Source organism: Leucoraja erinacea, chromosome 6 (assembly GCF_028641065.1).
Source record: "Leucoraja erinacea ecotype New England chromosome 6, Leri_hhj_1, whole genome shotgun sequence".
NCBI lineage: Eukaryota > Metazoa > Chordata > Chondrichthyes > Rajiformes > Rajidae > Leucoraja > Leucoraja erinaceus.
Window position 1 is genome coordinate 12,984,631 of NC_073382.1, and position 26,457 is coordinate 13,011,087.

At 40.6% G+C, this 26,457-nt stretch overlaps 1 protein-coding gene across 1 annotated transcript in view; it reads right to left on the reverse strand.

Annotated features, from left to right (window-relative positions):
• Positions 1 to 421: 421 nt before the first annotated feature.
• atp6v1ab (ATPase H+ transporting V1 subunit Ab) overlaps positions 422 to 26,457 on the reverse strand; it is a 43,306-nt gene continuing 17,270 nt past the window's right edge. The window contains exons 4-15 of the mRNA XM_055636637.1: positions 23,522 to 23,736; positions 22,916 to 23,053; positions 22,372 to 22,523; positions 21,022 to 21,184; positions 20,286 to 20,394; positions 14,444 to 14,566; positions 13,734 to 13,848; positions 12,117 to 12,180; positions 11,081 to 11,284; positions 9,475 to 9,569; positions 6,812 to 6,983; positions 422 to 3,437 (exon numbers count right to left, since the gene is read on the reverse strand). Coding sequence (XP_055492612.1) covers positions 3,345 to 3,437; positions 6,812 to 6,983; positions 9,475 to 9,569; positions 11,081 to 11,284; positions 12,117 to 12,180; positions 13,734 to 13,848; positions 14,444 to 14,566; positions 20,286 to 20,394; positions 21,022 to 21,184; positions 22,372 to 22,523; positions 22,916 to 23,053; positions 23,522 to 23,736 — 1,643 coding nt within the window. The 3' untranslated portion in view covers positions 422 to 3,344. The remainder of the gene's footprint in view (positions 3,438 to 6,811; positions 6,984 to 9,474; positions 9,570 to 11,080; positions 11,285 to 12,116; positions 12,181 to 13,733; positions 13,849 to 14,443; positions 14,567 to 20,285; positions 20,395 to 21,021; positions 21,185 to 22,371; positions 22,524 to 22,915; positions 23,054 to 23,521; positions 23,737 to 26,457) is intronic.

Sequence of the window (26,457 nt, forward strand, 5' to 3'; positions counted from 1 at the left end):
TATGCACTAGCCCCATCTTATACACTAGGGACAGTTTACAAATTTTACCAAAGCCAATTGACCTACAAACCTGTACGTCTTTTGAATGTGGGAGGAGACCAGAACATCCGGGGAAAACCCACTTACAACTTTCATTTACAGGGAGAACGTACAAACTTTGTACAAACAGCATCTGCGGTCAGGATCAAAACCGGGTCTCTGGCCCTGCAAGGGTGCAACTCTATTGCTGTGCCACCCTGAAATGTAACATTGCATGAAATTGCTACAATATCAGGCACCGTGCCAACATATGAAACCCCACCTCTGTACTAATTCATTGGATCTTTGCTTCCAATTGAATTTGTGTTACTAGTATAAAACCCCGTCTTAATATGGAAAATAAAGGCCCATGACACTTTAAAAAAAAAATCAGTACTAATCATTAAACACCATTACAATTTTATTAGTTTATATTTTATACAATTTTGAACAATGACTAAATTTAAAAAACTTAACCACGCTGCACACAATAAATCATTTCCTGAACAGTGAACTGGAAAAAATACAACTTCAATTATTGCCTTACATTAATCACAATGTACAACTTAATCACTGCTTTAAATTCCAAATATAGTTTTAATATCTGTTACAGCAAGATAATTAATTACACCCACGTTGTCATTTGCTGCATTGGGTTTGACATGAAGTCGATAGGAGGGAATGACTGAAGTGCAGTGACTACCTGTTTTACTACAGCGAGAATCAGAATTATATGCATTTTTCAGTTACAAACATTGTATATGAAGAAACCACCTTTCCTGTTCCATGTCTTTATTTGCTGCAGATATTCAACATCGACACTCGCTTTTCCATTTCAGCCAAACATCAAATATTCTAGGCAGTGATCAGACTGATTTCCCCTGCCTGGATTCCCTTTCAGGATTTTCAGAGCAAAAATGTTGTCATTTTCACAGAAACTAATGCATGAACAGCCTTTCAATTTTCTTTAGGGGAAAAAAAAAACATGAAAGCACCTGGGGCCAAATCCAAACTTATTTACAAATTGGACTATTTCCCTTGCTTATTCTAGAAAAAAACGTGGCCATTTACATGGACAATTAAGTTTAAACAGCAAGCAATTATATAGGACTGAAACTTATTTTGCCAGATTCTTCCAACCGAATTTAAAAAATAATATAGACTACATTAAGTTTTTATAATGGCAAGTATTACATATTTTAAAACATTTCAAAGTTGGTTCCATGGAGATTTGTTTCAGCTACTTTCAATAATACAAATTGGTTGTCAAAACTGGACTGAAAGCAATTACATTGACATTTTTTAAGTTGCATTATCTGGATAATTTTATTGAACTGACATAACTTTTAATTCATTGCAATGCTCTGTATTCATAGAACACCAAATAATTGCACATTAATTATACCAATCTAATGCTAACCTTGTTTGGGAGTATGGGACTTCAAATATTCAACTATTGCTTTACCATGCACTGAAATTATTTACTCGCATTAACTAGCGATGATATTTTTCACTTTAAACTCAGCTCAGTTTTTTCCCCTCCTGTCCAGGAGGAAGGTTCTATCCTGACTTTCATCTACTATCCTCTGCTCTCTATATCTTCACATTAAGAAATATCTCATACTATCACTCACAGCAAGTTCCTTTCGCCAATCAGAAAGGAGTGCTTAACCAAATTTTAGATAACAGCCGATCCTTCCACCAGACACATAAGCAATGAGGCGATCCAATCATTTGTGACATTGTATCGGTTATCTCCAAAATAATATTCTAAAACTAGAGATCATGTATCAACACCAACAGACCTAGAAACCAAGAAGCTTGTCCTAAAGTATAGTGTTTAAGTCACACACACCAGTCAGTCACAACTCATGAACCAAATTTAACTTGTGCAAATAGAAAATGTTGTCCATTGGGGGGAAAAATAAAATCTAGGCAAAGGGCATGCTCTTAGGAAATGCCATTGAGAAAGCTTCCGATGTTGGTCAACAACTGAAACTTAAATGGAGTTAATCAAAAACATGTAGAAACATCAATACTAACAGAGTGTGAACTGGTTATTTTAACAGGTACATTGTGCCATGTATGAAAAACTTATTCCATAATCCCTCAAAATCTCCTTTCGGATTAAAAAATTTAGACTCACCCTGGTTTCATTAGATCCCTTCTTACACTGCCAATTTTCTTCAATTCTGTTTCATGCTCACATCTTTGACTATTATGCGACTATTTTTCAAAAGAGATGAATTTGGGAGTTGAAAATTTAATTATACATTTATTGCCCCAATTCCGCAGCTCAATTTGGTGTTCTTCACAGATAGCTTTCCAAAACCTTCTTGGCCAAATAAATTGATTTAGAATCTACCACAATTTAATGAAAACAAGACCATTCCAAATTTGTTGACTTTTTCAAAACTCTAGAGCTTGATCTGCTGTATTGACTACTTCATAAGGTTACAGGCACATCCCTGTTGAAAAACTTCCAAGTGAGCTAACTGTAAAAAAAGTGTACATTTCACATGGAATTTGATTTAGAAGCCTAACATACTGTAAATCAAGCTAGAGCCAAGACAAAATGCTAAACCAGTGTTTTGCATAAAGTTGCATCAAAGGTAGAGAAGGATGCAAAACTTGCACTACCAGGGACCAAAACAACAGGTGTTTTACTTAATTTGCAAACAAGATATCTTTGCTACTGCATTTAGGGTTTACAACAGACTTGCATAAACCAAATTAGTTCCTTTGCTGAATAATGAAAAATCTAAAAAATAAATTTACCATGCGACTCCTTAACACCAAATGATCGATGCTGGGAATGAAGCTGGTAGATCTGCTTGCTATCACTCATTTTCCTCTTCCCCAAAGCTTAATTCTGGCAAAATGTCACACAGAACCTTGCTCACAACTTGAAGTACTTCATTTCAAAACAGCTAATTCTGAATGTACACAAAATTGCTGGAGAAACTCAGCGGGTTCACATATCCAGTGGCTTAAAAAAATAAGATGGAGGACAAATCACATTTGCAGTGGTTTAAAAATGAACTTGACTTGTGATTTACAGAAAATCAAAAGCACACAATACCAGTTATGGCAGATACATAGAATACTGATACTTGTTTTCACGACAGGTAAGCAGACCCCACACTTGTACAAACACATTCAGAATAAACCATATCTATCAAAGGCTGTCCGAACGGTGAATTAATAACCAGACATTCAACACAACAAAATTAACACAAAAGGAATGCAGGAAAACAAAAAAAAACAAAAACATAAATACTGGGAAATACAGGTTTTGTTTCAAGTATTTTCAGGGACAACCCATTTTAATCTTCTAGACTACGGAATGCAGTTTGCATGTCTTCGTAAAGTTGTATGTAGTCTGCCTTAATTTTTTGCTCGCCATCTTTCACTGGGTCCTAAAAGAAAAGAATATTCATAGCAATATATAATTTTGATAATGAAAGATTCCACTACATTGTAAGCAGCAAGTCACAAGTAAAATCATGCTGTTGTTACACGTGCCACTATTTAGCTCAACTTAAGGGCTCCATTGTGAATATGCCCTAAAGCTGGAAATGTTTTCTTCAAAACTGGATGCAGTGACATGGTAGTTAGGCGACTGATCTGGAGCAAGAAGCCTCAACTATTGACGAATCAAGATAAAAGTACAGTGGGGAATTTTAATTTGGATTTAAAAAGTCAGCAGCGCCAAAAACAAAACTATAAGTTATTAAAAAAAACCCACTGCTTCACCAATGTTCTTCGATGATAAAATAGTAACAACAGTCCCATATTGTACCGGAATTACAATAGGAAAACTGTCTGCTCCATTGATGCAGAATTCCATTTTCCCTCGTAACCAGAGGCCAAGGGTAAGGCCATGAGTGTCCAATACAGACAACTTCTTAACCATATATAACCATATAACAATTACAGCACGGAAACAGGCCATCTCGACCCTTCTAGTCCGTGCCGAACACGTATTCTCCCCTAGTCACATACACCTGCGATCAGACCATAACCCTCCATACCTTTCCCGTCCATATAACTATCCAATTTATTTTTAAATGATAAAAACGAACCTGCCTCCACCACCTTCACTGGAAGCTCATTCCACACAGCCACCACTCTCCGAGTAAAGAAGTTCCCCCTCATGTTACCCCTAAACTTCTGTCCCTTAATTCTTAAGTCATGTCCCCTTGTTTGAATCTTCCCTACTCTCAGTGGGAAAAGCTTATCCACGTCAACTCTGTCTATCCCCCTCATCATTTTAAAGACCTCTATCAAGTCCCCCCTTAACCTTCTGCGCTCCAAAGAATAAAGCCCTAACTTTTTCAACCTTTCTCTGTAACTTAGTTGCTGAAACCCAGGCAACATTCTAGTAAATCTCCTCTGTACTCTCTCTCTATTTTGTTGACATCCTTCCTATAATTAGGCGACCAAAATTGTACACCATACTGCAAAATTGGCCTCACCAATGCCTTGTACAATTTTAACATTACATCCCAACTTCTATGCTCAATGCTCTGATTTATAAAGGCCAGCACACCAAAAGCTTTCTTTACCACCCTATCTACATGAGATTCCACTTTCAGGGAACTGTGCACAGTTATTCCCAGATCCCTCTGTTCACCTGCATTCTTCAATTCCCTACCATTTACCATGTACGTCCTATTTTGATTGTCCTGCCAAGATGTAGCACCTCACACTTATCAGCATTAAACTCCATCTGCCATCTTTCAGCCCACTCTTCCAACTGGCATAAATCTCTCTGTAGACTTTGAAAATCTACTTCATTATCCACAACCCCACCTATCTTAGTATCATCTGCATACTTACTAATCCAATTTACCACACCATCATCCAGATCATTGATGTACATGACAAACAACAGTGGACCCAACACAGATCCCTGTGGCACCCCACTAGTCACTGGCCTCCAACCTGACAAACAACCATCCACCAATACTCTCTGGCATCTCCCATTCAGCCACTGTTGAATCCATCTTGCTACTCCACCATTAATACCCAACCATTGAACCTTCTTAACCAACCTTCCGTGAGGAACCTTGTCAAAGGCCTTACTGAAGTCCATATATACAACATCCACTGCTTTACCCTCATCAATTTCCCGAGTAACCTCTTCAAAAAATTCAAGAAGATTAGTCAAACATGACCTTCCAGGCACAAATCCATGTTGACTGTTCCTAATCAGACCCTGTTTATCCAGATGCTTATATATATTATTTCTAAGTATCCTTTCCATTAATTTGCCCACCACTGACATCAAACTAACAGGTCTATAATTGCTAGGTTTACTCTTAGACCCCTTTTTAAACAATGGAACAACATGCACAGTACACCAATCCTCCGGCACTATTCACGTTTCTAATGACATTTGAAATATTTCTGTTATAGCCCCTGCTATTTCTACACTAACTTCCCTCACAGTCCTAGGGAATATCCTGTCCGGACCTGGAGACTTATCCACTTTTATATTTCTCAAAAGTGTCAGTACTTCCTCTTCTTTGATCCTCTTAGTTTCCATAGCTACTCTACTTGTTTCCCTTACCTCACATAATTCAATATTCTTCTCCTTGGTGAATACTGAAGAAAATAAATTGTTCAATATCTCCCCCATCTCTTTTGGCTCTGCACAAAGAGCATTGGTTAAAAAAAAAGAGCCAAAAACTCAAAGAAATTTACTCTTCCACGATCAGACTCATTCCCACAACCCTCTTGACTACCTGGTTCCCAGATCTCAAGGCATGTTGGATACTGGGACTGACTTGTCAGATCTTTCACTGGCACTAACAATAATATCAAACAACTCTTTAAAAGAACTGTTAAAGGCATAATGGGCCGAAAGTTGCCGATGACTCTTACAGACTTCGACAGAAGCACCATAGAAAGCATACTGTTGTGTTGCATCGCAGCCTGGTTTTGGAACAGTTTGGCCCAAGACTGTCAGAAATTTCAGTTGTAGATGTAGCCCAATACATTACACAGACCAGACCTCCCACCATTAACTCCATCTACACTTCACATGGCCTTGGAAAAAAGCCAACTTAATCAAAGACTTGTTCCACCCTGATCATCCTTTCTTCAGCCGCTTCCATCAGGCAGAAGATACAGTAGCTTCAAAGCATGCACCACCCGACTTAGAAACAGCTTCTCCCCTGTCATGAGGCTTCTGAACGGTCCTTCGATAAGCTAGGGTACTGTCCCGATTCACTTCTTTCCCATTGCAGACAATGGAGTTTATCTATGGAACTGGTGCGCTGCCATGTTGAGAACTGCATTCTTGCACTCTGTATCTTCCCCTATGGTCTTACTTATTGTACTCGCTTTTGACTTGTTTGTATTTATATTTGGTATTATCTAATCAGATAGCAGGCAAAATAAAGCTTTTCAATGTTCCTCATACATGTGACAATAAAACACATAAACCTAAAATGTATTTGAATGACTATCCCTGCCCTGCCCTGGTCTTCCTCCCTGATGAGACTTGTCTGATTCCGAGACAATAATGACGTGAAGCACAGTAATGTTTGAGAGTGGCCCAGGATACAATGCGTCCACCTTCTTTTGTCTAGGGAATTTGAAATGTTTACCCTCTGAGATTAAGTGTGAACAAGGGGATTTGGAAAAAAAACAAAAAACATTTTGTTCTGGAAGGGCCTAGTGTTACCTTTTAGATTTAATGGTCAGATGTCGGGAATGGGCGACTGGCAAATCTTATAGAAGCACACAGGATGATTGGTGGAAATTATTCATTTGAATTGATTACCTTGAATTTCATGGCGCTCAGCCTGTAGAGAATCTCTCCCATGTGCTCACGAATAATCGCCCACGTGATCTTGTTATCACTTTGTGCAGTCGATTCCACTGCATGACGAGCCATATCATAGAAGCCAATCATATTTGACAGCATACCAACAGTTTTATAGAAAGGACAAAAGCTGGAGGAGGTTGAAGAAAGAAAACGCAAAGATATAATCATGCACCCTCATCAGCTGCCACCCAGCTGTATATCATCAGCTAACCTGCACATATTAAACTTATTCCAAGAGTGTCAAGAGTGTCAAGAGTGTTTAATTGTCATGCAAAAAACACTAAAACCAGAACAATTAAATCCTTACTTGCTGTAGTATCACTGGCACATTAAACACAACACAATCAATAAATATACAGATGATTATCCTAGGTAAGTTACATAGCAGTGCAAGTCAAAAAACATAATGCAGTATTACAAAGATAGTCATAAAAAGCGGGTCATTCAGCATCTGTGGAGAAAAGGAATAAGTGACGTTTCAGGTCGAGACCCTTCTTCGGACTGAGTTAGGAAAAGGGAAACAAGTTATTTGTAGATTGGTGTACAGGGTGCAAGGTTGTACAGGGTGGTTCAAGAGTCTGATGATTGACGGGAAGAAGTCATTCTTGAACTTGGAGATATTGGTTCTCGGGCTCCTGTACCTTCCAAGTGATGGAGGCAGCAAGATAAGAAGTAGACAGGGTGACGTGGGTCTTTGATGATATCAACAGCCTTTGAGGCAGTGATTCCTGTAGATCACTTAAAAAGTGGGGAGCTCACTATCTATGCTGAACGTGGAAGTAGCAGAAAATCAAACACGTCATTATCCAAGATTATGGCTTCAGCTATCATCCACAATCATCTAAACCCTTTTACCCCATATTCATTTGTCTCCCCACCTACCTCAACCCGCAAATACATTAAATACGTGACTAATTTCCACTATTCCATCCCAATTGTCCTCTCTCCCACAACCTTTCCTCACAGGAAAAAATTCTCCCCTTCATTTGAAACACTCACTTCCCCCAAAACCACCCTCTACCACATTCTATCTGGGAGAAATTCCCCATATGCATCTCTTTCATTTCAAGCAACTTGAAAAATCATATGCAACAGTGAAAATGATAGTAAATCGTTTCACCATTAAGAATTTTTACTTATTTTTTCTCTCCAAAACCAGACAGGATGATTAACTATAATTTCTAGAAAATTATTCTCTCAAAGGGAAGTAATACGGATAAAGAATACTCCACACCAAGGATTGCTGTAGGGTACAGCAGCATTCAGAAACACAATCACTACTGACACCAGGAGGCACCAGCAATGGCTGCCTCGCCAACAGTCTGTCTGTCCCTTCCTTCTTTTGTTGTTTGCTTGCATGTGTTAAATGTATGTTTGTAGTGTTCTTTAGCTTGGTTTATGTGCGGGGTGGGTGTGGGGGTGGAGGAGGAGAAGTTGGGGAAAACTTTTTCTAATCTCTTACCTCGACAGAGGTGATTATTTTCCGTATCGTATCTCCGCCTGCACTGCGGCCTAACATCGAAGAGTTCGCGGCCTTTGCTGGGCTCTGACACTGAGAGCTCCTCCGCGGGAGCCTGCGGACTTATCACGGAGTTTGCGATCCCTATCAGGGGTAGACTTCGGGGCTCCAACCGCGGATGCCTGCGGACTTTAACATCGCAGAGCTCGCGTTCTCAGGCTAGAGACAGACTTTGGGAACTCCAAGCCGCAGGAGCTTTGACTGCCCCCGAGACGGGAGCTTCGATCGCCCCGACCCCAGGAGAATAAAAGAGGAAGAAGATTGGACTTTATTGCTTTCTATCAGTGAGGTACGTGGGGAGTTCACTGTGGTGGATGTTTATGTTAACCTTAATTAGTTGTGTGTCTTGGTGCTTTCTTTTTTTTTTTAAAGTTTGGCTGTATGGCAATTCGAATTTCATGTACATGTGACAATAAACTGACCTTGAAACCTTGAGCTTGGTTACCAAACAGTAAAAGCAAGCACAGCCTTTCCTTTAACATGGTAGTGATACTTATGGCAATTCCAGGCATTGTTAACCTTCAGTTCTCTCCGGCAAATACATCTCTTCTTTCTCTAGACAACTGCCGTTAACGATGAATAACTAGTGATCTAACCCTCCACATACATCATTGCAAGGATAATTAAAAATATTAATTCAAAATTATATGAGAGAATAGGGAGGGAAACTATACATTTCTGATTGTATATTAAACTACCTAGCAATTTCCTTCACTAGCACTGAAAGAAAATCTGGAAAACCGCAAAGGAAAACTAATCTCTTATTACTATTACCTCAAACATAAAATGGAAAACAAATATGCTGCAACTGATATTAATAATAGTCAATTAAAAACAAATTAAAACAGAAAATACTGGAATCACTCAGGTCAGCTTCCAGGAGAGGAGTAAATATTTTAGTTCTCAAGACAGATAAATTAACAGTCAACTGAGAACTTGGCTTCATTCTTCAAACATCCCTCTTTACTGAAATTTGATTTTTAATTTCAGAATTTCAACATTTTTGTACCAGATGATAAATATTAGATATTCACAATTCAAAATGGGATGAAGCGACTATAATATACTTATTAGGGTTCAGTAAGCACAAGAAATTTACCGGTCATAGGCAGTGTATCCATTCTGTTGCAAAAAATCATCCTTTATCAACTTTGCCACCTCCAGTGTTATTTTGTCCGTTTCTGCCAGAGATGCCTGCACAAGAATTTAGACATTTGAAATGAGCAGTTGAACCTCAAGAATATTTGGCATTATCCTTTTACATCAGTAGTTAAAAGATTTGAATTTCATTCATACCATATCCTGTAAAGTGAAACTTAAAAGGACCAAAGTAAAAATCATATTGTCAATTTACAAATAATATTACAGTCACCTAAAAATCGACAAATGGAAATTGCCTAAAATATAAAGCCAACTTCCACACTGTAAAAGTATGACATTTCTGGTCTTTCAGAATCCAAACCTTCTTTCCCAAAGTGAAATAGAAAACAATGAAGCAATCTCATAGCACAACCATTTCAACCACTTCAAAAGAGATGATGGCTCAGTCGAGACAATTAACATTTAGATCATTTTGAGATCAGTTTCTTTATGACTTTAACATCAAAATAAATTCAAACTTTACTAAAATTCCCAACCTACCTTGGGGCTAAAACCATTGAATACAATCACCATTCCAACCTAGTTCCATGTGGATTGCTCAGATCTCAAAGTGGAAGCAAATCACTGTAGAATTTGAATGTGGTAATAATAGGTGACATTATAATTTGAGAGGCAAGCAGCAAGAATGAGAACTACAGAGAGTATATTGCCTGCACCCAGTGCAAGGTCATGTAAAATTCCATCATGGCTGGGGAGAGACTTGTAAAGGGGGAAAATCCAGTTGGTGTAGTCCATATTTAAATAAAAGACACCAGTAGGAACAGAGCTGAGATCCTGTTTAAAGTTTCAATTCAATTGCATTTGGAGAATTGTGTGGATTAATTTCAGAGACTAGAAAGCATTCAATGGAGAAAGGAACAAGGTTGTGCTAATTAGTGGAGGGAAGATGTGGAATGAAACACACATGAATTGTGCAAGAAAGAACTGCAGATGCTGGTTTAAATCGAAGGTAGACACAAAATGCTGGAGGAACTCAGCAGGATAGGCAACATCTCTGGAGAAAAGGAATGGGCAATGTTTTGGGTCGAGACCCTTCTTCAGACTGATGTCAGGGGAGGGGGCGGGACAAAGATAGAATGTAGTCGGAGACAGTAAGACGTGGGAGAACTGAGAAGGGGAAGGGTATGGAGAAAGAAAGCAAGGGCTATCTGAAGTTAGAGAAGTCAATGTTCATACCACTGGGGTGTAAACTACCCAAGCAAAATACGAGGTGCTATTCCTCCAATTTGCATTGGGCCTCACTCTGACAATGGAGGAGGCCCAGGACAGAAAGGTAAGATTGGGATGGGAGGCGGAGCTGAAGTGCTGAGCCACTGGGAGATCAGGAGATGAACATGGATTGATTGGGCCAAAAATAATACTAAACTCCCTATTTCTATGCTATATATCCTACACACAACCCTATGTAGTGCTCGTACTTTTGGTACCTACGTTTTGTCAGATGTAACAGGATCAGCTGTCAGGGGAAAGCTGGTTTGTGTACTCTGATGCTTCGCAATTCCACGATGAGGCTTGTAAAAATAACTTTTGTGAAACAGACTTACTTTTCCGACCAGCTGAACAATTTCTGCGAGGTCCTCTTCTTCCTGCAGGATCTCTTTAGCTTTGGTCCTTAATGGCACAAATTCCGTAAAGTGCTTTTCATAGTACTCATCCAGTGCACGGGTGTATTTGCTGTAGCTAATCAGCCAATTGACTGAAGGAAAATGTTTGCGCTGTGCCAACTTCTTATCCAAGCCCCAAAATACCTAAAAGTCGGCAAATGAGAGAAAAAAAAAAAAATGTTTCATGGTGTCAGTGACATGGAGGCAACACCTGGTGACCACGCAAGTTACATCTCAAAGATCCTCAATATTGCAATAAAATGTGTAAGTAGCAGGAGAAAGGAAAAAGAAAAGGCCAAAAAACCAAGAGCACAAGCTAAGGACTAGAAAGTCCAATGGCTGTAGTTCATGATTCAGCGAGTTCAAAACCTCTTCTACCACTATATTTCTTCTTGTTTAGGTAAGTTTCAGAAACATCTTTTTTTTCCCCCAGGTCAAGACAGGCACACAGAGTGTTAATCCTCCAATAACGCATCTAAACAATAATCACCCCAATGAAGCATTGGATTGCAAGAGTTAAAATGTCCTATCTTTTTATGTTACAGATAAACCACTGTATATAGTGGGTCTCAATTAATTACCACGTGAGCTTCAATATATTTCAATATTTGTTTCCGTAGATAAAAAGACCAGAGACAACGATTCCCTTTGAGTGCGACAGAGGTCGGCACAACTCTCGTCACATCACAGTGAAGGATCGTGTGTGTGGCCTGGACATTAAAATTGATGGCTGTGAGCCTCTGCTTATGCTATGGGTCCCGGGGATTCTCACAAGCTACTGTGGCGGGTGTTTATGATTATGTTTTATTTTTTATGAGGTTATGTATCTTGGTGCTTTTTTGTGTGACAGTAGACAAATCAAACTCCTTGTATGTTTACATACTTGGCTAATAAATTAATTACAATTATAATGTTGTTGACTGCTACTTATGGAGGTGGTATGACAAGGGGAGAATATTTATATTAGCTTTGTTACCTGCACAATGCCAAGAGTAGCTGATGTCACAGGATCCGAAAAATCACCACCAGGGGGTGAGACACTGAAACAAAACAATGGGTTAGCAAGATGCTGAACAAAACAATTTTAGCAGTCAGCTTATCCAAGTGGCTTTCCAATTCTAGGTTGACAAAATTAGTTGCAATAAAAGGTGAGAAGTAGAGAATGTGAATATCAGAGAGGGGTTATAGACACAAAAGTAGAAAATGACAAACACGAACAAAAAAGCAAGGCAATTTAAGAGATTAGGTATACCTATTAGCATTTGGATACATCCCCGCACTCGCAACAAGGGCAGAGTCCCCCTGGTCCTCACCTTTCACCCCACCAGCCGGCAAATACACCAAACCATCCTCCGCCATTTTCGCCTCCTCCAAAGTGACCCAACCACTCGCCACATCTTCCCATCTCCCCCCATGTCTGCCTTCCGCAAAGACCGCTCCCTCCGCAACTCCCTTGTCAATTTTTCCCTTCCCTCCCGTACCACCCCCTCCCCGGGCACTTTTCGTTGCAACCGCAAGAAATGCAACACCTGTCCCTTTACCTCCCCCCTCGATTCCATTCAAGGACCCAAGCAGTCGTTCCAGGTTCGACAAAGGTTCACCTGTATCTCCCCCAACCTCATCTACTGCATCCGCTGCTCTAGATGCCAGCTGATTTACATCGGTGAGACTAAGCGGAGGTTGGGCGATCGTTTCGCCGAACACCTCCGCTCAGTCCGCAAGAACCTACCTGAGCTCCCGGTGGCTCAGCACTTCAACTCCCCCTCCCATTCCCAATCCGACCTCTCTGTCCTGGGTCTCCTCCATTGCCAGAGTGAGCAACACCGGAAATTGGAGGAACACCACCTCATATTCCGCCTGGGTAGCCTGCGTCCGGCGGGCATGAACATTGAATTCTCCCAATTTTGCTAGCCCTTGCTGTCTCCTCCCCTTCCTTAACCCTCAAGCTGTCTCCTCCCATCCCCCTGCCCTCGGGCTCCTCCTCCTCCCTTATTCCTTCCTTCTGCCCCCCACCCCCCATCAGTCTGAAGAAGGGTTTGGCCCGAAACGTCACCCATTTCCTTTGCTCCATAGATGCTGCTGCACCCGCTGAGTTTCTCCAGCATTTTTGTGTGCCTAGCATTTGGATATTCTCAGTTTGAGATAAATGCATTTGTTTTGGAGAGTATATTAGAATATACAAATATTATTTTATAGTCAGCTATCTTTTAGCATAATTCTCTATAACATGTACTAATAGAGTGGCAAATATCTTAAGGAAGATTGGAAAAGTGCCCCTTTCCAACACCCTTCCTTTAATTCCGATGCAGTTGGAAGAATCCATGGAGAACAGATGACTGGCATAAAAGCCTATTCATTGCTGATATGAGAAGCTTGTAGCTACACAAAATTTTAAAAGTGAAGTCTACTACATATTATGTATTGAAAAACAGCCAATTTCACTTAATTTAGTACTGGTACAAGTTATACTTCAACAGAAGTCATAAAGATTTGTACCTCTCATTTTTACTCCATCTCAAAAGCAAACTAAACAACTTCCCTTCAGACAAGGACACACGGAATACATGCTTGTGCTTTCTGAGGAAATACTTACGCTCCGACAATGCTGACACTACCCTCTCTCTCAGGATTTCCCAGGCACTTGACTCGGCCTGCACGCTCGTAAAATGAAGCTAAACGGGCACCCAGGTAAGCAGGATAACCACTGTCTAGGAAGACGGAAAAAGTTAGGTTCAACCATTTTCCCAGCAATAAGCCTCGTTAAGCATCAGTGTAATAGTGTGCTGTAAGTAAAAATTAAAGGTAATTGGTCCAACGCTCGTTATGGAAATATGAATATGCGACCTACAACCTTTAACCTACTGGGTAAAATATACTGTCATTTCACTAAACAGCTCAAACCTTGCTTTCAGGAGTGTGCTAGTACTTCCCAATATCTAAAAGCAGGTGCAACAATCACAATAGTTTACGCTTTTATGAGCTTCTCAATTGCAAAAAAAAAAAAATTTTCAATGAATTCAATTCTAAAGATTTAAAACCAGCCTTTATTCAAATCATTGTGCCCACCTTTGTTTAGTGAAATTATTCAAATTGGAAGTACATTTCATTGTTATTTAGACGATTCCCATTCTCCGGCCAGTTGATATAGAATAATACGTCAAGCAATGTAAATAGACACAGGAGTGAAAGCTACTAGCAATCCCAGTCATGGCTTGATTTTGACATCAACGTTGGAACTAGTTTGAAATTACATGGTGATACTTTGACTTTAATTGTTAACAGTCCAGTACTTAGAAAACCTACCAGCAGGCATCTCTGCCAGCCGTCCGGAGATTTCTCGCAAGGCCTCAGCCCATCGGGAGGTGGAGTCTGCCATCATGCTGACGTGGTAACCCATGTCCCGGAAATATTCAGAAAGTGTAATGCCTTTTCACAATAAAGTGGTAAACCAAAGGAATGAATTAGAATTAAAATCATTTTCAGTGTGGCATTTTCTGCAACTAGCACAAACGTCCTTCAATAATTGAAGGTAAAGGGTTGAGCGAATTGAACACTTCATTGGTAGTCATGTAAAAGGATGGTAAGGGATGGGATTTACCATGTCAAAATTGAGGCAAATATGCAGGAGAATAAGTATGTGCTTGGGTAGCTTACAACCTAATGGTATGAACAATGAATTATCTAGTTTTATCTAGAACATTGAATTATCTATGAGTAATACCACCCTCACCCAGTTGCAGACACATTTCTCCCACCATTTCCTATCTTCCCAATCACCCTGCTCCTTTGAGGATAAGGACGTGCAGAACTATAAGAGATGCTTTTGTTTTGAATAGAGGGAAATAAGAACAGTCATGCACAGATAGTCCAAAAATGGACAAATGCACTGAAAATTGTTTTATTAATGTTTAGGTGCAGCAAAGAGGTCAAATAGGAGTTGCCAATCTAAGAGATTTACAAAGCTTGGGAAGGAACTGTATGTCCATGTGGGAGACAAATAAGTTGGAGATAGCAAAAAAAAGTGATAGAAGAATTCAGCAGGTCATTCAGCATCTATAGACAGACAATGTTTGAATCTTCTTCAGACTGATGGAGTTGGAGGGAAGAAAACTGGACAAGAGGCAAGAGTGTGGCAAAGCAATGTGTGGATACAGGCGAGGTGGGGAGGCACTGATTGGCAGATGGGTGGAATAAGTGACAAAGGTTAGAGGTTTAGAGGAGACAAAAAGATAGAAACATAGAAAATAAGTGCAGGAGTAGGCCATTCGGCCCTTCGAGCCTGCACCTCCATTCAATATGATCATGGCTGATCATCCAACTCAGTATCCCGTACCTGCCTTCTCTCCATACCCCTTGATCCCTTTAGCCACAAGGGCCACATCTAACTCCCTCTTAAATATAGCCAAAGAACTGGCCTCAACTACCTTCTGTGGCAGAGAATTCCAGAGATTCAGCACTGTGTGTGAAAAATGTTTTCCTCATCTAAAAGATTTTCCCCCTTATCCTTAAACTGTGACCCCTTGTTCTGGACTTCCCCAACATTGGGAACAATCTTCCTGCATCTAGCCTGTCCAACCCCTTAAGAATTTTGTAAGTTTCTATAAGATCCCCCCTCAATCTTCTAAATTCTAGCGAGTACAAGCTGAGTCTATCCAGTCTTTCTTCATATGTCCATGTGGGAGCATCAAAACCATCCTGACCACCTGCTTCACGGTATGGTACAGCAGCTGCACTGCAGCTGACAGGAAGGCACTGCAACGGGTGGTGAAAACCGCTCAGCACATCATTGGTGCCCCGCTCCCTGCCATGGATGCCCTCCACCGAAAACGGTGTCTGAGACGGGCATGGAAAATCATCAAGGACCCCTCTTACCCTAACCATGGGCTGTTTGCCCTCCTCCCATCAGGGAGGCGGTACAGGAGCCTCAGGTCTCGCACAAGTAGGCTGAGAAACAGCTTTTTCAACAACACCATTACACTGCTGAACTCAGTCCCGTTGCTAGCTATCTTTAGACTCTCCCATTTGTATACAGTTATTTGCCCAAGTACCAGTTCTAATTCATCCACAATCCACACATTGTTAACCAGTATTTTTTATTTTTATTGTATGCTTATTTTGTATTTTTATTTTCACTTCTACTATCTTGCCCTATGACTATGACCAGATGCTAAACTGCATTTCATTGTACCTATACTCGTATTTGTGCAATGACAATAAAGTTGAATTGAATTGATATGAAAGTCCTGACATCCCAGGAATTAGTCTGGTGAACCTTCTCTGTACTCCCTCGATGGCAAGAATGTCTTTCCTCAGATTAGGAGACCAAAATTGTACGCAATACTCCAGGTGTGGTCTCACCAAGACCCTCACCAAGACTCTATACAACTGCAGTAGAACCTCCCTGCTCCTATACTCAAATCCTTTTGCTATGAACGCTAACATACCATTCGCTTTCTTCACTGCCTGCTGCACCTGCATGCCTACTTTTAATGACTGGTGTACCATGACACCCAGGTCTCGTTGCATCTCCCCTTTTCCTAATCGGCCACCATTCAGATAATAGTCTACTTTTCTGTTTTTGCCACCAAAGTGGATAGCCTCACATTTATCCACATTATACTGCATCTGCCATGCATTTGCCCGCTCACCCAACCTATCCAAGTCACCTTGCAGCCTACTAGCATCCTCCTCACAGCTAACACTGCCCCCCCAGCTTCATGTCATCCGCAAACTTGGAGATGTTGCATTCAATTCCCTCGTCCAAATCATTAATATATATTGTAAATAGCTGTGGTCCCAGCTCTGAGCCTTGCGGTACCCCACTAGTCACTGCCTGCCATTGTGAAAAGGACCTGTTTACTCCTACTCTTTGCTTCCTGTCTGCCAGCCAGTTCTCTATCCACATCAATACTGAACCCCCAATACTGTGTGCTTTAAGTTTGTATACTAATCTCTTATGTGGGACCTTGTCGAAAGTCTGTAATTCCCCGTTTTCTCTCTCCCTCCCTTTTTAAAAAGTGGGGTTACATTAGCTACCCTCCAATCCTCAGGAACTACTCCAGAAAAAAGATGTCAGATAAGGAAAAGAGAAGAGGAAAATGTAAAGCCCATCGGAGGGATGTGGGTGGAAAGAGCCAGGGGGAGGGGAAACAAATGGGGAAATATGGAACTTGGGAATGGGAGATGAGTGTATAAAGAAGCAAAAAGGAGCAGGGTGACTGGGTAGATGGGAAAATAGTGGGAGAAATGTGTGCTCACCCGAGTGGGGTAGTATTACTTGAAACTAGATTATTAAATATTCATACCATTCGTAAGAGTTCGTGGATGTCTCGTAGCGGCTCGTACGAGTAAAAAGTAACAATTTTTTTCATCGCGAGTATTCTTTTACTGTACGAGGTAATTCAAGAGTTATCAGCGTTGAAAAACAGTCACAAGTTCACCGGATTTCCCGAGTACCTACCATTAGCATTACTAGTCGCTACGAGACATCCACGAACTCCTACGAACCCGAATTCGACTCAGGGGAAAACTCGGGAGAACTCTTGAATTACCTCGTACAGTGGGACAGGCCCTTAAGTGCAATGACCCAAGAATGGAAGTGGTGCACGTAAACCTTTTTCTCACCAGGAAGGGCTGCTGGGATCCTTTGATGGACGTGAGAGAAGCTGTGCAAGGACAGGTATTACATCTCTTGCAGTTGCAGGGGAAAGTGCTTGGGAAGGGGGCAGATTGTGTGAGAAGGAATGAGCCAAGGGGCTGTGGAGAGTGGTTTCTACGGAAAGCGGTCTAAATAGTGATGGAATCATGTTGAAGGTTACTGACATGTCAGAGAATGATGTGTTGGATGCAAAGGCTGGTGGGGTGAAAACTAAGCACAAGGGGAAGGGGGAGGGAGAGCAGAAATGCAGGTCATAGACAAAGGTGAGGTAGGAAAACCAAGTTTTGTAAATCTTGGGTGTTCTGCAATAGAAAGCATCATCTTCACAGTGGATGCGAGCGACAAAGAGATTAAGAGTAGGGATGTCTTTTGTAAGAGGCAGGTTGGGAAGTTGTAATCATGGTATATGTTCGATTCAGTGACTATGTAGCACATAGAAACATAGAAAATAGGTGCACGAGTAGGCCATTCGGCCCTTCGAGCTTGCACCGCCATTCAATATGATCATGGCTGATCATCCAACTCAGTATCCCGTACCTGCCTTCTCTCCATACCCCCTGATCCCTTTAGCCACAAGGGCCACATCTAACTCCCTCTTAAATATAGCCAATGAACTGGCCTCAACTACCTACTGTGGCAGAGAGTTCCAGAGATTCACCAATCTCTGTGTGAAAAATGATTTTCTCATCTCGGTCCTAAAGGATTTCCCCTCTCTCCTTAAGCTGTGACCCCTTGTCCTGGACTTCCCCAACATCAGGAACAATCTTCCTGCATCTAGCCTGTCCAACCTCTTAAGAATTTTGTATGTTTTTATAAGATCCTCCCTTAATCTCCTAAATTCTAGCAAGTACAAGCCGAGTCTATCCAGTCTTTCCTCATATGAAAGTCCTGACATCCCAGGAATCAGTCTGGTGAACCTTTTCTGCACTCCCTCTATGGCAATAATGTCCTTCCTCAGATTTGGAGACCAAAACTGTACGCAATACTCCAGGTGTGGTCTCACCAAGTACAACTGCAGTGGAACGTCCCTGCTCCTATACTCAAATCCTGTCAGTCGATAGTTTGATCCCCATGATGGAGACAGATTGAGAAGGGGTGCCAGAGTTAGTCCAAGAGAATTTACCGTATTTCCCGGCAATGAAGACGCACCTGCGTTGAAGCCACACGCCCATTTTGAGTTGTTAAATTTTGAAAAAAGACTGGTGGGACAGGATCAAGGGGCTGGTTTAGTCCAGGGCAACCTTTTTTGCATAGGGGCCAGGACCCATGTTTGTGAGCGGATGGCGGGCTCTATCTATTGCTACAGTTAATAAATGGAAGTAATAATACATACTAACTAATTTAGTAATTAGTAATAATACATACTAAAAATACCTAAATTAGTAATAATACATATTAATAATACATAATTTTCATGTGTTTTTCCATTAGTTTTCTGCAGTTTCCAGATCGCCTGCGAGCCCCGGGACTAGCTGCAGTTCCCAGGTCGCCTGCGAGCCCCGGGACTAGCTGCAGTTCCCAGGTCGCCTGCGAGCCCTGGGACTTGCTGCAGATTCGCGGCCGCTCGCAGCCACCCGAGCTACTGAGTGAGTTGCTGGAATGATCCCCGGCCCCCTCCTTCTCAACGCTCCTGCCCTCCCCGCAACTTAACCCCTGGCGGCCCAGCCATGCTGACCCTGTCCAGACTCTTGTGGAGGGAACTCTTTCCTCTCTCCTTCCCCCCCCCCCCAGCTATGCTGTCCTTTTACAGCTGCTGTACTGAGGGATTGCCAAGTCTATCTATCTTGGCTAGCAATCTAACATTCGGCCTACAAGACGCAGGTTAATTTAAATTTTCGGGCCTTATTTTAGGGCAACAACTGGCGTCTTCATTGCCGGGAAATACGGCAAGTAGTAAAGTTGATGAAATCCATGGGTACTGCATAGGTGCAGGAGGCAGCTACAATACAATTATTGATGCAGCAGAGAAAGAGTTGGGGAATGGTCCCTGGGCAAGTTGTGAACAAGATATGTTCAATGTATCCAATAAAATGGACAGACATAGGTGGGGCCCATGCGAGTACCCATGGCCACACTTTTTACTTGAAGAATGAGACAGGAATCCAAAGAGAAGTTAAGAGTGAGAACAAGGATGAGATTGATGATAGACCTATATAGCATTGACAAAGGAGTCAAAAGTTGGTTTTTAAAAGGATGTGGTGATTATAGTTTTGAAGATATTTGCAATACAAATCATTTGGGTACTCAGGAGTTTACTTTATAAAGCTTGTGCTCAGAAACAAACCAAGATTAAACATATTGTACAATAGGGAAGGGAAGGTGTGGTGCTGGGGGAGCCATTGAATGAAAAGCAAGCATGGGTTATCTTTGGGGACTTTCAATAAACCACCATGACATATACATTCATTTGCGATTCTCCAATAACAAGACAAAAGAACCAATTCAGAATCGTACTCAGCAAATTAATTAACAAATAAGATATTATACCGGTATAGATGGAAGCTTCCCTGGCAGCGACAGGCATGTTGGAGGTATTAGCCACCAAAGATGTTCGCTTCATGATGCTTTCTATTTTCCCATCAACTTCCATCGTCAACTAGAAGAGGAAAGAGGAAAGAGCAATGAAGCTCATTAACACTAATCAAAAATAATAATTTGAGAGATCAGTCAGCCCAAATGCTCTCTTTATGCAGCCTTTTGGCAATGCCAATAACCTGAATTGTTCATAGGTTAAACAGTGGAACTAAAATCTATACCCTTGTGTTATACTAATTAAAATAGAAAGAATGCAATATGGAGAACTAGATTCTTAACTACAATATAGACCAAGACCGAGCATTCAGCAATCATATGGCTCAATTTTAATGAGAAAGTACAAATGCTGAAAGACCAAAGGTCTATTGACTTATACTTATTTCATAGCAGGTGAAGGATTTACCTATTACTTTGCTCCTCTGGTCCTGCCAATGGGAAGAGGTCTTTCAGGAAGGGTTTTTCTTACCCCCAATAGATTTAATTTTGCTTTCCGGGTAAATTATTTTTGTGATTAGTCTCTTAGGGGATGAAAGTTACTTTTCATTTAGTCCTTGCTTTTGCTGAATTTGTTGAGGAGTTTGTCAAATTCTAAAAATATTTTGCAATGTTAAAGGGTACATATATAGCTTTTCCAATCCTTTGCTGCCAGCTTTGAAACACTTCAGCTTGAAGGGAACATTACACTAACCTCTGGGAAATCTCTCAGTACTTCAGACATCTCATTGCCACGCTCCCCACATCCAACGTAGATGATAACATCACTGTTGGAGTACTTTGATAGAGACTGAGAAATCACAGTTTTTCCACAACCAAAGGCACCGGGAATAGCTGTTGTTCCACCTTGCACACATCTTAAACATAACAGGACAAACAATGGTATATTAATCAACTTTGAACCAACTTTCCAATCAATCCAAGTAGAAATAGAACATGCTATTCCAATCAGATACACTAATCATTAAAATGACTGTAATATCATGCACAAAACCCTTATGACTAACCCTCGGCCAAGAGTTTAGAGTCCTCACTTAGAGTCCTCAAAGAACATTGGTGAGTAGTTGGGCCACAATGCATGGTGGAGGCAATCAACGGTATTCAATAAAACAAAAAAAATGAAGGAGAACATCTGTACCCATGTTCTAACATGAGATGCCTGTTTGACTATCTATCTTTCATTAAAAGTCTTGTTTTGTTTCTGTGTCTGTCTGTCTGTCTGTGCGATTGTATTTTTGCCAAAACGGTACATGGTAGCTAAAACTTTTGCAGAATCATTTCCCGTTGTCGGTCTGATTAACTATGGATAGTTATATGGATGGGAAGGGAATGGAGAGTTATGGTCTGAGCACAGGTATATGGGACTAGGGGAGATTATGTGTTTGGCACGGACTAGAAGGGTCGAGATGGCCTGTTTCCGTGCTGTAATTGTTATATGGTTATTATCTTTCCTTCAGATTTGATGGTATATTTCATGTTATTAATATTTAAAGGTTTAAAAAAGCCAACTTTAACAAGATTTTTACTGTTAAATTCCTTCCTGCCAGCTTCCAACAAACTTCGATCCAAAGTTGCAATACAGGAATATTCTACCAACTTTTCACCTGAACGAGATATCACAGTCCTCCACCCGACATTTGCAACAATGTTTCCATCATACAACACTTTCTCCAGCTCCTGGCAGGACAGGAGGGGGAGGGTGAATTGGTATTGCTATTGGGGAAGTGCAATTGGAATTTACAACATCTCTGGAGAACATAAAATATCCAAGTAGAAAGTGTGAAGAAGGGCCCTGAGCTAGAACGTCACCTTTCCATGTTCTCCAGAGATATTTACTGACGTATTGAATTACTCCAACAGTATATTTTTTGGATGCAGAAGTTATCTTGGTATCACTAATACAAGAGCCAACATTGTGCCTGCAGCAACAAAGAAATCATGAGCTGTTACACCAGTTGTTGGATGTATGGCAGCCAAAGGATTTTGGCCAAGAGTGGGATCAGGATTTATAATATTTGAAACATCTGATTGAAGACAAACTCACGGGAAAAGTGCGTCCAGCACTCGCTGTCCTGTTAGCAGAGGGTGAATTGCTGGAAGCTTCTCAGTGACTGGCCTCACCTGACGGACAGGCCAGATCTGAACCATAGTAAACTTATCCTTAATTCCTTCAAATTCAAGTTCCAGAACTACATCCTACCAAAGGGCAAGAGAAAAATGCAATTAAGAATTAATGTTGACCACTGTCATCTTCAAAAAGGACAATATTTTGTGCATACCCACATTCTCCTTGAGCCCACTACTAGAAGTTATTCATTCACACTTCCAGCCCCCAATTACCCACTATCCCCCATTTAAGTTTTCTACTGCAAATTATGTTCTTTTTGGACAATTTTCATTTTATTCCTTTGCTTATCTTTTTAACATAATTAAAAAAAAATTTTTTACTTTGTCAAAAATGGGAAATGCATAGAGGCAAAATAAAGTGAGATGTCTACAGTCTTTGGTTTCAAACAACTATTTCTAACTAATAAATCCGAGTGTATTTTTGATTCTGGTTTATGGAACAAACAATCACAAATACTTACAGAAACATCATAGTTTCCCGCTGGGGCAACATATGTCACAGTTCCTCTGTTTTTTGGCGGAAGCATGATTTTGTGCTTAATAAGAGAATTTTCATAGACTAAGCCATATATGTCTCCACCAGTGATGTGACTACCAACCTTTAAAAAAAAATGTTACAGCTCTAAAGATATCACACATTTCTTGTTATATTCACCAATAAAATCACATTCAGAAAGTCAAATACAACTACTCAAACTAATTACACTTATAATAATAATAATAATAATAATATTTATTTATATAGCACTTTTCAACAAAACCAGTATTTGAACCAAAGTGCTTTACAGAGATTGATTAAATTAATTGAACAGATCAATGCAATAAATCCATACAAATCAAAAAAAGAGAAAAAAGAGAAAAAGAAAAAAGACACAGAAACAGTACACTATAGAAATCAACATGAAACGTCCCCCCACAGCAGAATTCACTGTGAGGGAAGGCACCAAAAACACTTAAATCATAGGATTCAATTCAGGAGAATGCATAGCAGGTACAAAGGAATATATAAGTAAGTGGCAGAAGGAAGTGCCACAATTTTTTATAAACTTTTTACTTAAAGCTCTTACCCGCATATTCTTGGAAGGTGTAAATTCCCACTTTAAGTCTTTACTCAGAGCATTCACGTTGACACCACGGGGGATGTAAATGCTCTGCGATAGATCATTGATGTCCTTTAGAGGTCGCTGTATTCCATCAAAGATGGCTCCCATGATGCCAGGTCCCAGTTCCACAGAAAGGGGTTTACCTGTTCGCAACACAGGATCTCCGACAGATACACCAGCTAGAGGTGGTGGCTCAGGACAATGTGGCTTAAAACACTGACAGCAATGAATTAAGCTTAACTAAGATACCAGGCACCTTCAGTTGCTTTGAACATGCTAAGCAAGAAATCCCAGCCCACCAGCACTTTTAACTATTATGCAGCTATTTGACCAAATATGCCCGACACTAGTTTCCTGGAACACTATCAGAGCTCAGTCATGGGAAGAGACTATTAGAAACATAGAAAACAGCTGCAGGAGTAGGCCATTCAGCCCTTCGAGCCTGCACCGCCATTCAATATGATCATGGATGATCATCCAACTCAGTATCCTGTACCTGCCTTCTTCCCATACCCCCTGATCCCTTTAGCCACAAGGGCCACATCTAACTCCCTCTTAAATATAGCCAATGAACTGGCCTCAACTACCTTCTGTGGCAGAGAGTTCCAGAGATTCACGTAGACTCCACGATTATGTGGACAGAGAAAATGATTCAAGGATGTTCTCAATGTCTCTTTGAAACATGTCAATGCAACATATCCGTCAACTTTTGGCCTACAACTGCTCAAAGTAACAGAGCAGCGTTCTGCTTGTTACTGAATCTCCAACCAAATGTTACCCTCCTTGTTACATCAGACACATTCTGCCCCTTCTGAGAAATAATCTGCAATTCCTGCATTAGCTTCACTAGCTCAAAACACACTAAACCAGAATTAAAGTAATCCTTAATTCTGAGTGTCTGATGAAGTGTACAGGTCACACTTTCATCTTCAAGTGGAAAGCTTCCAAGTTTGGCCCCACTCCAGGACACACATAGAAAAATGAAGACCAACACTCCCACTGTTGCATTCCCAGGGAGGCATTGGCTGCTGGATGAGGTAATAAACCAAGGCTAATCTCTTGTGTGGATGTAAAAAAACCCATAAAAGTATTTCAAAATAGCAAGGGTGTACTTGCTGGTACTCTGAACCATTAATCATTCCTCTATCCACATGACTAAATCACATTGCAATTTGTCGGAACCTGGTGTGGACAAATCAACTTGCATTTTTAACTAATTCAAATGTACTTCAACTGTTGTCAAGTGCTTGAAATAAACCAAAGAATGCAAATCTATTCTACGTTCAAGCTACATAAGTATTTGATTAAGTTACCATACATCAAATTAAATGACAAAATATAGGAGTGTCCATCAATAGGCACAGTGCCCTCCATAATGTTTGTGACAAAGACCCATCATTTATTTATTTGCCTCTGTACTCCATGATTTAAGATTTGTAATAGAAAAAAAATCACGTGGTTAAAAATGACATTGTCAGATTTTATTAAAGGTCAATTTTATACATTTTGGTTTCACCATTTAGAAATTACAGCTGTGTTTATACATAATCCCCCCAATTTCTGGGCAGCATGACACATGGCTTCACAGGCATTTGTAATTGCTCAGGTGTGTCCTTAATGCAGGTATAAGAGGGCTCTCAGCACCTAGTCCTTCCTCCACTTTCGATCACCTTAGGAAACTTTTATTGCTGTTTATCAACATGAGGATCACAGTTGTGGCAATGAAAGTCAAAGAAGCCATTATCAGACTGAGAAACAAGAATAAAACTGTTAGAGGCATCAGCCAAACAGGCTTACCAAACTCAACTGTTTGGAACATCATTAAGAGAGAGCGAGCACTGGTGAGCTTACTAATCGCAAAGGGACTGGCAGGCTAAGGAAGACCTCCACAACTGATGACAGAAGAATTCTCTCTATAATAAAGAAAAATCCCCAAACACCTGTCCGACAGGTCAGAAACACACTTCAGGAGTCAGATGTGGATTTGTCAATGACCACTGTCCGCAGAAGACTTCATGAACAGAAATACAGAGGCTACACTGCAAGATGCTAACCACTGGTTAGCCGCAAAAATTGGATGGCCAGGTTACAGTTTGCCAAGAAGTACTTAAAAGAGCAACCACAGTTCTGGAGAAAGGTCTTGTGGACAGATGAGACAAAGATTAACTTATATCGGAGTGATGGCAAGAGCAAAGTATAGAGGAGAGAAGGATATCACCTCATTTATTTATTTGCCTCTGTACTCCATGATTTAAGATTTGTAATAGAAAAAAAATCACGTGGTTAAAAATGACATTGTCAGATTTTATTAAAGGTCAATTTTATACATTTTGGTTTCACCATTTAGAAATTACAGCTGTGTTTATACATAATCCCCCCAATTTCTGGGCAGCATGACACATGGCTTCACAGGCATTTGTAATTGCTCAGGTGTGTCCTTAATGCAGGTATAAGAGGGCTCTCAGCACCTAGTCCTTCCTCCACTTTCGATCACCTTAGGAAACTTTTATTGCTGTTTATCAACATGAGGATCACAGTTGTGGCAACGAAAGTCAAAGAAGCCATTATCAGACTGAGAAACAAGAATAAAACTGTTAGAGGCATCAGCCAAACAGGCTTACCAAACTCAACTGTTTGGAACATCATTAAGAGGGAGTTAGATGTGGCCCTTGTGGCTAAGGGGATCAGGGGGTATGGAGAGAAGGCAGGTACGGGATACTGAGTTGGATGATCAGCCATGATCATATTGAATGGCGGTGCAGGCTCGAAGGGCCGAATGGCCTACTCCTGCACCTAATTTCTATGTTTATGTTTCTATCTGTAAAACACAGTGGTATGCGTTGTTATGGCCTGGGCATGTATGGCTGCTGAAGGTACTAGCTTGCATCTTCATTGATGAT